This window comes from Rhinolophus hipposideros, assembly GCF_964194185.1.
Source record: "Rhinolophus hipposideros genome assembly, chromosome: 3".
NCBI lineage: Eukaryota > Metazoa > Chordata > Mammalia > Chiroptera > Rhinolophidae > Rhinolophus > Rhinolophus hipposideros.
In genome coordinates this window covers 14,022,434-14,040,664 of record NC_138049.1, presented here as the reverse complement: position 1 = coordinate 14,040,664, position 18,231 = coordinate 14,022,434, and the positions used below count along the sequence as shown (strand labels likewise).

The 18,231-nt window shown below is 39.8% G+C and overlaps 1 protein-coding gene across 1 annotated transcript in view; it reads left to right on the top strand.

Moving 5' to 3' along the window:
• Positions 1 to 18,231, top strand: part of AKAP12 (A-kinase anchoring protein 12) — an 82,728-nt gene that overhangs the window by 42,972 nt on the left and 21,525 nt on the right. The window contains exon 3 of the mRNA XM_081044391.1: positions 2,990 to 3,104. Coding sequence (XP_080900517.1) covers positions 2,990 to 3,104 — 115 coding nt within the window. The remainder of the gene's footprint in view (positions 1 to 2,989; positions 3,105 to 18,231) is intronic.

Sequence of the window (18,231 nt, the reverse complement as noted above, 5' to 3'; positions counted from 1 at the left end):
AAGGAGGTGTTTACCCTTTTGAAAGCACAAAACCGGTGGGAAAATAGGGTTTCTGGTGCTTACTATGTTTAAGTGCAAGAAGCATGTCTTTTATCCAGTTCTTATCTCAAAAGACATAACTTTTGAGAGAATGACTAAGGACAAGCCAGATACATGTTTATTGATTATTGCTAAAGAAAAGCATCTACAATGTATGAAACAATCAGGTTATAAAAAAGCATGTTTTTTTTTTTTAAGGAAAGATTGCACATGTGCATGTACATATATACACACACAGAAAAGACAGAGAAGACTTAAACTTATGTTAAGGCACCGTGGATTAGGCTTCTCAATTTGAGGTGACTTTAACATATTAATAACTCTCAGAGGCACCTGATCCCTTAGCAATAGTATGTATAATGATTGGGGATGGGAGAAAAGGAGAACAAAATCATTATTTTGGGGGGGCATGGAAAACAGTGAACTATCCATCCTCAAGAGCACCTGAGATTTTGTACAGAACATCTCTAAGTGAAACAGAATGTGGAAATGTCTGAATATGGCTAGAAATGAAGTCCCATTTATGTGTGGAGTGTTGTGTCATGGACTCTAAATGCTCACTCAAGATGTCACCCATAGGGTCACAGCTTGGGTACACTTGCTGGACCCAAGCTATGCATATACTAAAGTAGGCTCAAAACTCAGTTGCAGTAATGCCACTGCCATAAATTGTTACCGAAGTTAATTCATCAAGTGCCTTTCTGGAGTACAGATGCTTGCCCTGTAGACACTAGGAATGACTAATCCAAAATTTACTCATCCCGTGTTAGATACCAGGAAGGCTAGCAGGTGATCTCATTTTCTAAAGCGCATTTTATATCATCTAATGTACTTCACTATAGACGTGTAACATTTCTAAAAAAGTAAATGGAAGCTTGTGCCTATGTCCTATGGGTCCTTCATGTTTAAAGGTATTCAACTTGGCTGTGGCTAAAGGTAGCTTGGCTTTGACAATTCGTAAGGAATTATGAGGACTCTTTCAAGAATTATAGAAACTCTGTAGAACTCTAAAACCGCAGAGTTCTGGTTCTTAAACCAAAGGAACAGTTGTTTCACATTTGTTGCATTGAAATTGAGGTATTAGAATGGCTTTCTCACGTTCCCCATTTAGTTTGCCATGTCATGGTGTATATGTCAACATTTTTTAAGTTTAAGATTTTTTTGGATTACCATGTAGCCCTCACTGTTAGGTGTTTCTTCCTTTCCTCTCTTGGTTCTTCTTCACGTTATTAATCAAATCTAAGTCTAAGTGTGCATAACTTGTGATGTTTGGTTAAAATATTCTTATTAAATGCTGACATTTTTGCTGATGAGCATAGTGGAGCCCTCCCCCCTCTCCCTTGCTTTTGTCTTTAGGTTTCATTTTAAAGTCCCATCTTTCATGTTTTGGTAAGAGAAGACTTTAAGTGGAAATGTAATCTGAGTATTCTGTCTAATAAATGGACTCAGCATAGGCCTTTTGAAGCCAACTATCCCATCTGTAGTGTATAGATTAAAGTACGGTGGTATTTCAGGAGGCAGCTCATGCAGTTGGAGGGCAGCTTTGCTGGGAGCAGGGAACAGCCAGGTGAAATCAATTTAGCACAGTTCAAGCCTTCGGGATTGACTGTCTTGAACCCACTGTCCCTTCAAGGTGCTGATCAAAGTCAGTGATTTGGCCAGCGTGCTCCATTGGTCTGTCAGCAGCATGGAATGATGCCAAACGGAGTGTTGAGCTTCAAGATTTCTTTGGAGTAGCAGGTCTGGGTACTGTGGAATACTCTTGAAAGCATTTTCTTGTTGTGCGTAGTAACAGGTCCTTCAATTTGTAGTGTTGTAGAAAAACCCTGGAAGTGGTCCTGGTGGACTCCTGGCCATCAGGCCATGGCCGCCTCCATTGCTGAGCTGTGGGACCTGAGTCTAGCCACCCACACCCTCTGCAATACTTTGAGTCTCAGTGTCCTCATCTGTAAAATGCAAACAATGGCACCTGCTAAGTTGGTTTTTAGACATGAGAAATGTATAAGAACTATAAAGCACTGTTAAAGTCTTTAGGTTCCTAATGGTTATTAAATTTTTTTACCTATATTCTTAGGATTTAAAAAGTGACGTAAGGGCACTATCTGCATATACACTGTTTTTGCAACTGATGACATCAATCGCACAGGTTACCCTATGGAAAAGATTACAGATGACCATTTTAGTAATAATTTTAAGGCAAAAACAATGACTCATAAAAGCATGTGTTACATACTCGTATCTTGTCTTGATTCACTTGGCTCTGGATACACTGGCCTTTGAAACAAGGGGTCTTCTAACTTGCCCCCCTTCTCTGCACCCCCTTTACCCTTTCCTCACACTCCTCTCATCTGGGGAACTTAGACCTCAGTTTTACCTTTACTTTCTTAGATAAGCCCCCTGTCACCCTAGCCTCAGTTAGGGACCCCTGTTTTTTGTCATTTGCTCTATGTATTCCTTCTTTGTGACAGTTTCCATAGCTGCACGTTAGTCATTATTTAACTGTGTGCCCTCTACCTTGAGGACACATTGTCACTTACGTATATTCTAGTCAAATATGCATAACCTGTGTCTAATCACAAGGAAACATTACTGTAAATATTTTTAAAGTCTGCCCTCCATAGTAGTTTGTAAGCTCAATGTGGTGGGGACCACAGTTGACTTATTCTTTGTTGTTATATCTCAAATAGGCCTGGAACGTGGGTGTGTAAATCATGCATGGTGTTCAGATGAATGAATGAATGGTATGCAAGACTACCCAGATACAAAGCCTTACCTGCTTGGTAATAGTTCCTTTTGTAAGGTAGCTGGGTCGTTCAGATGAATAAAATTTAAATCTTCATTGTCCTTGACCCTCCATTTTTCTGTATTTCTCCTGAATGATTTAGTCTTGAAATTACAGTATTTCTAACTTGGTTGCGAACACTGAAATTAAGTTCTGTCTTCCCCGTAGCTCCTACAGAAGAACGGTCAGCTGTCCACTGTCAACGGCTTACCTGAGCAAGGAGAACTTGGCCTCCAGGATGAAGCTTTGAATGGCCAGGAGGAAGAAGTCGTTGTCATAGATGGTAAGCCGCCTTTCTAGACACTGAGCAGAACCAGGTTGTTTGCTGGAGGGCAAACAACACCTGTGATGAATCTGGGGAGAATATTAAACCCTGGTCTGGGCAGAGTACATACTGTCCTACCACTTGGGGGTCAATGATGTTGACAACAAAAGCAGTTCATTGGTGACAAAAAGAAGTATTTGAGCATTTGGGTAGGCCCTATATTTAGGAAGTTATACCAATTCTTGGGTATAGGAAGTGAGTCATGTTTCTTTTCTCTTTGACATCCTGATCTGTTTTGTTTGTGTGTTTTTCTACTATTGCCTTCTCCCAGCTACTTGTCTGATGTCAAACGTGTATCCTTGTGGGAAACACTGGAGTCATTGGTTGCTTTAAGAGTCAGTATCTCTCACTCTAGAGAATAGCCTGCTATACATGCACACGTTTCTCTGGTAGTGTGCTTTTCAAGGTGCATGCCACTCTTTGCCCAAACTATGATATGCTGCATGTTTTATGGTTCCTGAGCCTAGAGATCCTAGAGGGGTGGTAATTGGAAAACGAGTCTTTCACTACACCATCACTCGTTTGATTTTAGCCCACATGGGGTGGCAAGAATCACACTTTAGGGTCAGGTCAAGCACCTTGGCCAGTAGGTCTCATGTGAAAGGCTACATGTGGAAGAAACACCTTCTTCTGTTCGTGAGTTCTAGTCTCATCATTCTATTTATGCATAAATGAAGGAATTATTTAACAACCACTATTGAAGATATATAAACTGGTGATTTGGCATAAAGTACACTGACTCTTATGTGTAATGTGAATAAGACGAATGGGAAAGTCCTGTGAAAAGAGACTGGCCGTTGCCTTGGTGAGATGACATTCTTCCACCCTGTGGATCCTCCTCTTGTTCAGTGCTCCCATGGGAGTGCTTTCAAACAGTAGGGGTGGGAAATTGTTCCCCTCTTCCCTTCTAGGTTCTTTGGCTGGTCAAACAAAATGACATGACACATTAATAGGAGAGAAACAAATTTAATTATGGACATACGGGGCCCCATAAAGATATGAGACACAAAAGGCAGCCAGGTAATTGAAGCTTATATAACATCCTGAGCTAAGGAAAGTGGTAGGGGTCTGGAGATACAAAGGGGAGGAAGGCCATTCACAGGAAGGCAGAGGAGATGTTGGAAAACAAAGTTTGCCCTGTTATACAGGTAATCTCTTAGGTAAACAGGAATCTCTGGTAATAACTCTCGCAGGTATAACCCCCTTTTTGACGCAAAATTAGGCAGTGGAGGGAGGAGGTAAAGAGCTTTTCCTGAATCTGCTGGGTTTTGACTGCCTTTAGCTCAAAATAATCCTCCTGCCACAGTGGCAGATTTGGGGAGATTTGTTTTGAACCCCCTTCAATACTGATCTTTATATAGCATCACAGGCACAATGTAAAGTTAGAAATACGTAGTCTCACAGAAGGAGGGTTTGCATGACCTAGTGTGAGAATTTCAAATAATTTCCACCAAAATAATTGGAATGGCCCCAACTCAAATGCCAAAGTCCCACACTTTGTCCTTCGCATGGTAACTTTGATTCAAATCAAGCCACAGCAGTTTTGGAGTCTTCCAGGGCCAAGCCACTGTACATAAGATAAAAATAAGGTTAAGACAGGGCAACATGGTGGTTTTCTAATGAATTTTGCAAGAAATGAGAGCTGCTCAGAGTTCAGGTAGAGTAATTATTTGAGGTCAGAAAGGTGGGGTAAGATCTGGGGACTGAGGTTTAGATTTGTGGAGACAAGGGATACTGCCAAAGTGAGGAGAATAATAACAGTCAACACTTCACTTTTATTACTATTCCTGGAACTGTGCCTTTTGTGCATATGTCCTTAAAAAAGTTACAGCAACCCTATGAGGTAGGTGATACTGTTCTCAAGATTCAAACCCAGCTCAGCCGATTGCCAAGAGTGAGTTGTTAAGCACTGCCATTCCTGTGCTGGGCGTGTCCACAGGCTCCTGAACTCTGAGCAAAGGGTAGAACAGAAACCCAGAAAGGAAGTCGGCTGGGGAATAGGGCTCTGGAAGCAGAGTGGCGTTTAGAAAGTATTTAGTAGGCAATGTGGGATCGCAGAAATATGCCATGGGAGGGCGGGAGTCAGGCTTCTTATCCGAGGCTGTTGTGTAGAATTGATAAGAGAAGGGGCAAATACCAGATGCCCACATTTCCATCTAATCCTTTCTATCGGGCATGGTTACTGGAGGTCTGCTGGCTATCTTCCTTTAGTCCAGATGTGATTTCTTTCACATTTCTGCCATATGGGTCAACACTGATTCTATCCCCACCCTGTGATTATTCCATGGTTTTCTGGAGCTGCCCAGGCTCTGACCATGGCTTTGGGGGTCTGAGCAAATACATATGCCTCTTGCAGGAAGAGTGCTAATTCATATACCTCGTTCTTCAAAAGATCCTGCGAAGGCCGTGTCTAGGAAAGGATCCCCATGTGGCCCAGGGCTGCGGAGGCCACCACTGGAGGCCTTTCCTTGGGATGAACTTTTACTGTTTTAGGCAAAACTGTTATTCCTTTGGTTTAGTAGGGTCTCTGATTATTATTAAACTATTTTTTTGTGCTTTTCTCTTGACATCAGTAATAGCTTATGGTTAGAGTTTATGGTTATTTCCAGCAATCTATTCTGCATGGAAAGTTACTGTAATGCAAACAAGGCATCTTTGGGTATGTAACACTTAATTGTGGGATTTGGGGGACCTTGGTTTCTACCGCCATCCACTTCAGGAAGAAAAATCTAACCCATCTTGGTCCCTGGGAGGACTGGCCAACAGTGGTATTTGTCCTGTCATAGGTACATAAAGTGATGGGAGAAAACTACAAATAAGCGGAATTCTTGCTGGAGCATTTTTAATTTGAGGTGACAGACAATATTTAGACAAAGCCAGAAGTGAAAATATTTCCCCACCTTGTCTTGACTGCTGTCTTTCTGAAACCAGAAATACTGGTCATTCAGAACCAATCCTCTTCCTCTAATGAAAGTGGAATTGTGTTTCCTTGAAAACTTTCTTTAAATAATAGAAAAAGGGAACTGCCTACTACATTCTTTCTAAACTGTGCAGCAGGATCAGATTTTATATATATATCTACAGCATATATATATACACAGCATATATATATATATATACACACACACATATATATATACATATACACACACACACACATATATGTACATGGTGGCTTGAAGGTTATTTAATTTTGGGGGCCATCTTTTAGAGAGTACACAGTTAGGCATGAAAATAAATATTAATTGAAATTAAAAAGAAAAGAATTCACAACAAATTACCTTGGCAGCCTTGGAGATTTAGTCCCTTTCTTCTAAATTCTTTTCAGGTGATTTATCATTTATTAAAACTGCATATATAGAAATGTAGCCTTTTCCCAATTAGAAAGTTCTGTCATACCTTGCCACTCCCTGTATTCACAGGGGCTGCACAAGTGCCATTAGTTTTGTGGAAAATCTGCTTCTGCTGAAAAGATTTAAAAAAAACAGAAAGAGAAAAAGACCCCTCTTAATCTAATTGTCATTTATTCTCATCTGTGACCATGAGTTAAATGCCTGAAGAAAAAAGATTTTTAAAATGTTATATATTGGTCTGGGTTCGATTCTAGATTTAAAACGTTTGCAAATTAGAACTTTTAGATTTTTTAAAACTCAATCTTAGTATCTGTTAGATTATTTTTCCCAAACATGGGAAAATTTGACATTATGAAATAAAAAAATTTAAAGACCCTTCTTTATTCTGGTAACAGCATATTTGGTTGTTAAGTAAAGTACCTAGAGAACTCACTGGTATATACAAGTATCAAGTGATTGTCTCAGATTTTAATACATTTGAATTTATTATTTACAAGGCAGCTATTTCTATGCTTGCTTTTTTTTTTTCCTTGATTTTGCCTTTGTGCAGAGTACACAGCAAACATTGTAAAGCATGTGAACGCCATGTTTTCTCTCCATCTTTCACAGGTCACATGTGTTTGCATGAGTAAATAAACAATGGCGATCCTCTCCTTGGTTCTGAAATTTTTTTTCACATATACTTTGTACTATCTGCATACCCAGAGTGAGGGCATTTATACCAGCTTTTGGATGCCCTGCCCCTAGCTCATGCCACCTGGGCCAACTGCTTTGTTATGCTAATCAGAGAATGGCAACAAGGTTGCCCAGGTAACCTGCCCTTGGACCACTACTGTCATACCTGCTCTGATCCCAAGGCCATCCTGGAAAATACCTCCTCACCCCCAAGAAAAATAAAAACAAAAAAAATACCCAAAATGTTGTTGCTTAAAGCACAGGTTTCCTCGAGGGTGTATATCTTCCATTTCACAGGATTCCACTTTTCTATATCTGGATATTTTCCCCCAGATACAGCAAGAAACGGAGGATCCGTTTTTCAGTTACCTAGAAGCTTAACTTGCAATACTATGGAGAATTTCATTTTTCAAATGGTGCTTAATCTCACTGTCTTTGCCTTGATTAAATTTGCTGTTTGAACCTGCTGGCTCCTGGTGTGCAGTGCCTTTGGGATATGGAAAGGCCATCAGGTTACTACCAAGCGATCAGTCCTCCCTGTGCATCTTGTTCCCCCTACAGAAAATCCATCTGGGGGTCACGGTACTTTCTCTTTGATTTTTGATCCTGTAAGAGCTGGATAGTGAGTGCCTTAAGCACTATTCCAGGTCTTTGTTAAAAGATGACCCCCCCAAAACACTGATTTTTCTGCGAGAGGTTGTTTTCCTCTACTGGAAAAAAATGTTATGATCCAATTCCTTTTCTATTTCATTTTGTGACATCATGGGCACCTTGTTAGTATTTTCATGAAGACATACATGCCTGTTGCCCACCTCACTACGTTCCATTCATCTATTATTTTTCTCCCCATCAGTTGTCAATAGCTGGCATTCCGTATGTCTGTCCCTTACCCCACCTCTGCTAAACCACGAGGGCAGAGATTTCTTGAGGCTGGGGGAGAGGGGGTGGGGTGGGGGGTGGGGGGGGCGGCAGTTATGGTTCAGTCTTCCATCCCCAGCCTAGAATAGTGTCTGACGCATAGTAAGTGCTCAACAAATATTTGAATAAATGAAGGCACAGTTTGACATTAGAGTTAACAATATTATATTTTTACTCATATGGGGGAAGAAGATCTGTTAGCTTTTCACTTTATATCAATTCATTTCCTGCATAGTGAAACATGCAGCTTTGTAGATTCACCCAAGGCTCCCTTTCCTTGGTTGCATGAGCAGTAACAAAGCTCGATACTTTTCAATACATTATGCTGGGCTCTCACAGGTGTTCACTCTTGGCTGTCCAGGTGTTGCCTGGAAACATGAAATCAGATCGTGACCTGCTGGTGATTAAGTAAGGACTTCTGGTCCTCGAATGTTATCAAATATGAGTACTGAATAGACAAAGAGGGAGTTTTGTTTCCCCCCACACTTTGGTATTTTGAATACAATTTTATTGCATGACATTTTCTCAGGCTGTATCCTGTTTTGGAATGTTTTGAAAACTAGAGAGAACACTCACAAAATAGGCCTTGAACTTAGGCAAAAGCATGATAGGGTACAATTTCTGAGAATTGGTTTTAATCCCGTTCCCTCACTCCACAGCAGTACTTTTAGCATGCCTGTCTGATATTGCTTGTCATTGACAAATTTCAGGTATAATACCCTACTGCTTTCATCTTTAAAGTAACACAGATTTTTTAAAAAGTAATTAACAGCCAAGCTATAGAGAGAGGACTTTTTTCCTCTGAACTATATCCAAATCTGACAGTGCAACGAACCTTTATTTTTCCTTTTAACTTAAAAAATGGGGGAAGAGGGGAGGGAAGAAGTAGTGAGACTTTTCCCTCCCTCCCCTTTATAAATCACTTCACTCCAGGGCAGTAAGACACGGGTACAGCTGCTTTTATCACTATTTTTCTGCATGACCTTGATTTGAATATATTCGTTTATCTCACTGAACGTCAGTTTTCAACTGTAACATGAGCATGCTCATCCATCTGTGAAATTCTATGACCGGGTACCATTAGTATTGCTAGGAATACAGGCATTAAAAACCAAATGATGGATTAGCCATTGAAAACACCCAAGTGACCTTGGGCAGGTGCAAATCTACTTGGTAATTTCATTATGCCTTTTTAGAAAAACACTTATGCATTTTCTTTTTAGTCTGATCTTAAAAGCTACCTTCTAGATTTGAAGTTCTAATTTAATGAACAAAAAGTTCAAGAGGAGAAAATTTATTCAAGAATGTCTCCATATGTAATCATTTAGGTATGAAAGAAAGTTGAGGAGCTTCATAAATGTGTCTACAGGTAACATATCTCACCCGCCCCCGTATGGGAGAAGATGGGAATTATGTAATAGGGATTGGTTATGGCCCAGGATGGGCGAAAGATGTTGATAAATGCCATTCTACTTATTTTAAAGACTGTTAGTCAATCTTAAATTACTGCAAAGACTTACCTATGAGTATCTATAATTTAGAGGCTACTCCAGTCCACTCATGAAGTCGGTCAAGGTTCTGGTCCACTTGAAGAGCACAGATGAGACAGCCTATGGGCTTGTTCAAACAACATGCCAAGATTCAGACAGACCCTCTCCTTTGAGGGGAATGAGGTGGTCCATGATGAATGGTTCCCTAATTGTAACTCAGCCAATCATGGAAACATTAAATTATTTTAACCGTTTTATTTATTTAATGAAACTCCTTTAGTCATGTTCTCAAAGACTGACTCATCCCTAAAACAGCTCCAGTGTCACCTAATATAGCAACCCCTAACTGGTTCTCCATAGGTATGTTCTAGAGTACAACGTCCCTATGTTATATGAAAGGATGCCTGGATAACTTCCAGAAGATATGCACTCTGGGCTTAAATTCTACAACCTTTTAGCCTATCAATAGAGTCTTATTCCTAAGTACTGTACTTCGAATTTTCTCAAACTGCTTTTGTTTACAGTTTGTAAAGTGCCAATGTCAAGTAGTAACAATGCATGCATTAGTTATTTCGGTAAAAAGCGGTATGTGCTAGACTTAATTTATTTCATGAAGTAGTTGCTTTAATGCATTTTACCATGAACATGCAGTATTTAGACTGACACCAAGCACAAGGTGGTCATTTTGCTGTATCAGTTTGCTAGAGCTGCCATGATAAAATATCCCAGAATGGGTGGCATAAACAACAGAAATTTATTTTCCCACAATCTAGGTGCTGGGAAGTCCAAGATCAAGGTCCTCAGATTTAGTTTCTCTAGACTTGTCTCCTTGGGTTGTCTCCTCCCTGTGTCCCCACATGGTCTTTCCTCTTTGCATAGGCATTCCTGGAGTCTCTTTGTGTCACCTTTTATAAGGCAGGACACCAGTCAAATTGGATTCTGGCCTACCCTACTGGCCTTATTTTAACTTAATCCCCTCTTTCAAAGCTCTCTCTCCAAATACAGTTCTGGTGTGCTGGGGTTAGGGCATCAACATGCATTGAACTGAGTTGAACTGAGGGGACACAGTTCAACCCATAGCAGCTGCCTTCATGATTGATCAGCTGGAAAGTCACCTTGGGATCAAGAAGTCTTAGTGGAAGGGAACTTTGAGGTTGTCTAATCAGGCTCGTGTCCCCACACAGGATGTTCCTCTGCTTAAACACTGGAAGGTTGGGGGAGTGTCTCCGTAAAAGGAAGTCAGTTACTCCACTGCAGGAAAAATACACCTTCCTCCCACTACCTCCCTCTGTTCCCAGAGCTGCCTTCTGAAACTGCCTAGAACAAACTCACCTCCTTTTTCCACACGGCAGCCCTCTAAGTATTTGAAAACATTTATCATGTCTTTCCTTTCATCTTTTCTTCGCTAGGCAAAACATCTCCAGAGAAAATAAGCTGTTTTGCATTAAAAGGAAAATGCTAGGGTATATATATATATATATATATATATATATATATATATATATATATATATATATATATATTATATATTTATAATATGAATGTGCTTGATGGAAGCTTGCCAGGCATAACTGGGTTTCAATTTCGACATTCCTGCTTTTTCAGGATAGTTTATTTCTCAAACTCTCTAACCTGTGAGAACAACTTAGTTAGCTTTACACCAAGTGTTATGTACTGAGAAGGTAAATACGTTGATGGAGAGAGAATATGTTGAGAAGTTCCTCTTGTCAAGGATGTTGCTCAAAGAGCCAAAGCCACGTAGAATAAAGGAAATATCAATATATGCTGATACGTATTTGAGATGTTGGAAGTATCACTCACCCTTTTGGTACTTCAGATCATAAGCATGATACAGTAGCTAGAAATAAGAATTAGAGAATTCCCACTTTCCAAATAATTGTTGGTCATCAATAAAGTGGAAGACTTCATAGTCTCTAGCAGGATGGTCTCAGCAGAATTGGGGGGGCGGCTCCTAACCAGCCTTCTGCATAGCCCCCGAGGTTAATCTCACTCTGTGGCCTTACTCTGTCTAAACTCAGGGAGTGAATTTCTTACAAAAATGCAGGGTTTTCCTCATGCTTGTCAAATCGTGGCCCTGACCCTTTCCCCAGGTGTGTCTGGTCACTGTTCCAACCTATTAGGATTCTACCAGTGTCGTCTTGCTCACTGATGTTGTGACTGGAATCTCATGCTGTTCTGATGCTTATTCTCTCCGACCGCTCAGAGAGTCCTTTTGTCCTCAGTCTGCTGGGAGCCTATAACGATGAATCTCCATGGGAACCCGTTTGTGACGTGCTGGGTTCTTATGACCTTTCAATCCACAAAAGTATGCACTTCACTTCAGGGAAATTATGCATCCATTCCCCTCGTTTTCTTTGTTCATTTTTCCGAATTACCGTTATTCATATTTTAGACTTTCTGGAATTGTCCTAATTAAAGCTTGTTTTTTCCCCCCTCTATTTTTTATCTCTTTGTATTTGGCTCTATATTTTGGGGGGAAATGTCTTCAAGAGTAGATTGCATTTTGTTACTATATTTTTCATTTCTATATTTTTCATTTCATTTTTTTTTTTTTTTTTGGATCTGACCATTCGTTTTTGAAGTATCCTATCTTTTCTTGGCTGCAATATCTTTTATCTGTCTGAGGATTTCTTCAAAAGTTTTTTTCTTTTCATAGCCTCTTTAAAAGTTGGGGAGATCGGCCAGTTTGCTCAGTGGTTACAGCGCAGTGTTCATAACACCAAGGTCGCTGGTTCGATTCCCATGTGGGCCCAGTCAGCTGCGCCCTCTACAAGTGGATTGAAAACAGCTACTTGACCTGGAGCTGAGCTGTGCCCCCCATAGCTAGATTGAGGACAACAACTTGATGTGGAGCTGATGGGCCCTGGAAAAACACACTGTTCCCCAATCTTCCCCAATAAAAATTAAAAGAAAAAAGCTGGGGAAAATAATAGATTTGAATATATTAACTTAAGAGACAATGAAACGGCTGTACCAATTAAATCTATGAATGGGAATTTAATTCCTTACCACTTAGAGATCACTAGGAGCTCATCTGTAGTCAAACCATGTTACCTTTACTTAGTGACTGCATCAGGGGAGGATTTCCACAATGGCATCTCAGTAACAGGGTGGTGGGTGGGTGGCTTATTGTAGAATTTGGGTTTATGCTTCTGGGAAAAGAAGCAACCAACTCTAGATTGAACACTGAAGAAGTGAGGGCACTTCTGGGTATCTTGGTCAATTCTATCCAGGAAGCAAGGAGATTAAATTGTCATTGGGAAAGAAGTTAGCAGGCAGGGGAGACGTTCAGTTGTCTGTAGATTTAGAGCTGTGCTCTGGCCACCTGTGGCTTGAAATGTGGCTAATCCTATTGGAGACGTGCTCTACTTGTAAAAATACATACTGGGATTTGAAAACTTCATATAAAAAAAGAATGTAAAATTAATAATTTTTCACATAGGGTACATGTTGTCATAACATTATGGATATATTGGGTGAAATAAAATATATTTAAATTAACCACAAGTGTTTTTTATTCTTTTCAATGTGACTAGAAAATTTGAAGTCACATGTGGTTTGCTTAGGGGCTCCCTTTATAATTCAGGTGGAGAGCTGTGGAATGTCAGTGGGTGTCCGGTATGTAGTCACCATTATTTCTTCCCCATCTGTCCCTGCAGCTTGTCCCTCCCTCTCACTCTTTGGTTAAGGCTTCAAGCAAATGAAAGATTCTCTCTCTCTCTCTCTCTCTCTCTCTCTCTCTCTCTCTCTCTCTCTCTCTCTCTCTCTCTCTCTCTCTCTCTCTCTCCTGGAAAAGCAAGCAGACTCTCAGGTTGATTACCTCTAGCACAAGATGATGCTTCTCTTATTGGACTGCATTTCTGAAAAATTAGTGATACAGGGGCATGCTTGCTTATTACAGGAGTATTTTTCAAAGGCTTCTTTAAAATGAGGCTTACCTATATTTAAGATTGTATTTTCCAATCTTCTTTTCATGATCACTCCCCTAAGGAGTCTTTTTAGACATTATTTTTCCTAATGCTCCCCTCCCCAAATTTTAATAGCACAGATATACTGTATATCAGTTTATATAATACGTGTGTGTGCATATATATATATACATATATATATATATATATATATATATATGCTTTATACATAAGGAGTTAGTTGTTTTTTTTTAAGTTTCCTTTCCATGAACCAATTTTCACCCACTGGGGGCAACATACCCACACTGAGAATGCATGATTTAAAATAAGCATAATAGCTTACTTTATTCTGCTTTTAGAATATACTCAGTAGTGCTAGGGTTAACCTTTATTTCACCTCAAAACAATGTTAGCATGGGTGTATTTATTCTCCTATCAGCTGAAGCTGAATGCTGCAAAACACTAAATATTTTGCCCCTAGCCACACAGCTATCAGGAAAACCAGAACTAGAAGCCAGCTCTTCAGATTTTGGAACCTGCTCTTGACTGCACCAAAGACGGGTGTTCAGGGTCTTAAAATGAATAGAGCACTGCAATGCAAGGCACTCAGGAAAGAATTGATTCCTGTTCATATAGCTGAGCAAATCTGGTAGCAAAGCAAGTTTTTCTCATTTCATTTTAAAAAAGATCACACTTGGACTTTAATCTGCTCTAAGCTTGCTAATTTATATGTCCATGATTGGAGAGTTTAAGGTCATGATGTAAATCGCCTTGGAGTTTTGATAGAGAATCAGAGGCGTTGCTGTAAGGTTCAGGGTCGAGTGGTGCTGGGCTACACGGACAACACAGGGCCAGGTGTCCATTGCACCTGTGTTCTAAGCGTGAAAGTAACAGAGGTTGTTTAGAAGATTTGTGAAATGTAGGAAGAAAGTGCCCAGGATTCCACCATGGCTGGTTTCTGTTATTATTCTTTCTGGGCTCCTTTTTTTCCTCAGGCTCACCTATGTGCACATATATATAGTATGTATATAAGGTATTTTATAATATGTATGTATACTTTAAAAAGCAAACTCAGTATTATATTGAAGATATAGTTTATATCCTGCTTTTACCCTGAACAAAGAGGTGTGGGTTTATATTATCTACCAATATAGGCATTTTCCTGGTCATTACTGCTTCAAACATGTTTTTGCCAAATACTCCACTGAAGAGTTAGATACACCATTTTCCTACTGTTGGGACACTTAGGTTCTTAAACGTTAAATGTTCCAAGAAGAAACATTTTCATATATAAATCTATACCTCTCGTTTGGTATATTTCATAGAAATAGAATTGCCACAGAACATAAAAATATTAAGGGAGCAATAATACTTATTTTATGTCACTTTTGTTATTTTGATCGAGTTTTTAAATGTTTTCCCCTTGCTTTTTTTTGTCTTAAGTGATTTTTATATCCCTCTTTAGCTCTTCTATTGCATTACATCAGTCCCACTGAGAAACTAGTATTCAGATTATTTATCTTAAGGATTTTGAGTTGAAATAACCACATCTAAGTAAATATGTCCAATACAATGGGACCATAATGTTCAATTAGCTGGTATTTGTCTGCACTCATTTAGCATAGAGACAGAGACCTGAAAATACACTGTGCCCAGGAGAACCTGCCCGTCCCATATGTAACAGCAGTGTCATTTAGATTCAGTGTATATATTCATCTCCTCGTTCACAGTTGTCCAGTTTGGAGCAGTTTTTAACTCAACCTTAGATTATCTTGAAGCATTTTAAATGATTACCAGTGGTATAGATGCTTCCTTAGTTAGATTTCGCCTGCCCTTTTCCAGCCAGAAGAGAAGAGACCTCACTGGGTTTTGGTTTATTTTTCCTCCAAGTGTAATGCCAGGTTGAAAAGAAAACAAAAGGAGAGGAGATGGGGAGGGCTGGACTTGGTGTAAGTCCGTTTCTCTAGTTTCTTGATTCTCACATTTGGGTGAAATACTCAAGCCTCCTTGGAGGAAGCTGCAGAACCTAGTATCAGTGCTAATTCTGGTGTATTGGTCCCTGTCCCCTCCCTTTCAGGAAAGAGAATAAAGCACTTGACTTTATTGCAGTTATTTGTCTACTAGTCCTGGCCTCCTGTGTCACCAGACTGTTGACCACTACTTCCATCTTTTAATCCTCTCCCCATTTGGCTTCTGATGTTACTTTCTCCTTGATTGCTTCTTATCTCTGTCCATTCTTGGGTCAGGGTTCCAGACCTTTCTTATTTCACGTGTCATTCCGGTCAGATGATCTCATACATTTGCTGGCTTCTGCTGCCTTCCTTCCCTTTGTCCTGCAGGCATCTTTCAGTTAGTACCCTGATGTAACTTTGGACTCCTTCCTTGCCTTAGTCACCACGGTTTCCATCTATTTTATTTCTAGACTATTTTCCTCCTTGTCACTACTGCCAGTTACCTTTTCTATATTACAGTTCAAATTGTGCCACTAACCCTGCTCCAAAACATCCAGTGGTGCCCTGGAGCCTTCAGAGGTAATAAAAAAATATATATTTTTTTAAAAAGACAACTTTAATGAGATATAGTTCACATACCATTCAATGACCCATTTAAAATATACAATTAAGTGGTTTTAAATATATTCATATAGTTTAATATAGTCACAGCACACCATCAGCACAATCAACTTTAGAATGTTTTCATCCCCTCCTAAAGAACCCCCATACCTGTTATTTACTTCTCTCTCTCTCTCCCCCCAGCTCCCCAGTTCTTAGTAACCACTAATTTATTCTATGTCTCTATAGATTCTCCTATTTTGGACGTTTCATTTAAATAGAACTAAACAATATGTCAATCGTGTGCTACTTTGTGACTTGCGTCTTTCACTTAACAAAAACTTTAAAATATTAATCTGTGTTACAGCATGTGTAGCATGTATACGTACTTTATTCTTTTTATTACCAAATAATATTCCATTGTATGGATATACCAAATTTATTTATCCATGCATAGTTGATGGACATTTGGGCTGCAGCTACTTTTTGACTATGAATAATGCTGCTGTCAATATTTCTATACAAGTTTTTGTATGGACATGTATTTATTGAGTGTATGTATATCTAGGAATAGAATTGCTGGGTTATATGATAAATCTATGTTGAACATTTTGAGGAACCGCCAGACTGTTTTCCGAAACAGCTGTACCATTTTACATTCCCACTGCCAACATATGAGGGCTCCAACTTGTCTATTCCTTGTTCCTGTCCATCTTTTTTGTTACAGGCATCCTAGTGGGTGTGAAATAGTATCTCATTGTGGTTTTGATTTTCATTTTCCTCATGGGTAACAACAAAAAAAAGTCTTTTCATGGGCTCATTGACCATCTGTGTGTCTACTTTAGCAAAATGTCTACTCAGACCATTTTCCTTTTTAAAAATTGGGTTATTGTATTTGTTACAGAGTTTTTAAGATGTTATCCAAAACCCTTCATCATATGGCCTCAAATGTAAACAGAGTCCCCAAGTAGACTCTGAGCTTGTAGCTGTAAGGAACTCACTCATGGTTCCTTAAAGTTCATATTCTTCATGCCTTTGTTCATGCTGCTCCTGCTGTGTAGACTGCTTTCCTCTGTGCCCCAGGCAGGGCTGTCCCCCTGCTACTCCCATCCATTCAGACGCTAGCTCAGACGTTATCTGAAGTGGGCTAAGGTGGAGCGTGCATATTTCTACCCATGAGTGTGTCTTACCACCCAAGACTGAGCTCCCTGAGGCCAAGGACAGTATCCAAATATATCCCTGGGTGCTTAGCATAATTAACATGGAGTGAGAGCTTGGTAAATATTTGTTGAATGAACCATGAAGTTTTGGAATACATCTTTTCTGTCATCTATCTATTGATGCTATTGGTAAACATTTCCCCAAAACGTTTGCTTTGGGAAATGATGTCATCCTCTAAGAATTCTGATTTAACAAAAACAAGCAAAAGAAAATTGCCTGCATTGTACACTTACCTTAGGTCTGATCTTTATTTCTGCTTTTATCCTGATTGATGACTTTTCTTTGTAAATGCAGACACACAGAGGCTTCCCCTATCAGCTAAGCTACACACCCGGTGGTTGATTACTCTTAGAGGGGAGATCAAAGGAGAACTATCTACTGAGTCAACAACTTTCCGAGTGATCTATTGCTCTGCCTCATGGTTTTAATGACCTCTTTAAGAATATCAAATCAGCGGTGTTAATGTCTTTACTGATGTCATAAAAATGGATAAAAAGTTTAAGTGACAAAACTGAACAGCAATACACTTAATTTTTTAAAAAATGTTGTTTCTGGACCTTAATTTTGTAACTAGTGAAGTTTCTTCCCAGCCAGCTCAGGAAAACAGCTGTTGATCATCCTGTCACTAGAATTTGGACTCACAGAAAGGACCTGGTAGTGCAGCTAAGCAAGGTCAGAATCAACAGACACACCCATCAGGAACCATTGGCGGTTCCTCAAAAAAAAACCAACGTGTGTCTTTCAGAGGTGGCACCAAGGGAAAGCCATGTGCTGTCCCCAACAGCTGGTGTTGGGACACTTAGAACTGAGACCTCAGATCCTGGAGGTAGCCTGGGCTCCTGGGACAACTGTAGGCAGGAGTGTGGGCTCCACCTGACTGATCCCCATGCTTGGAAAGGCTATAGACTGCTCGTTTAATGTAGACCACAAACGCAGCGTTCCAGAGT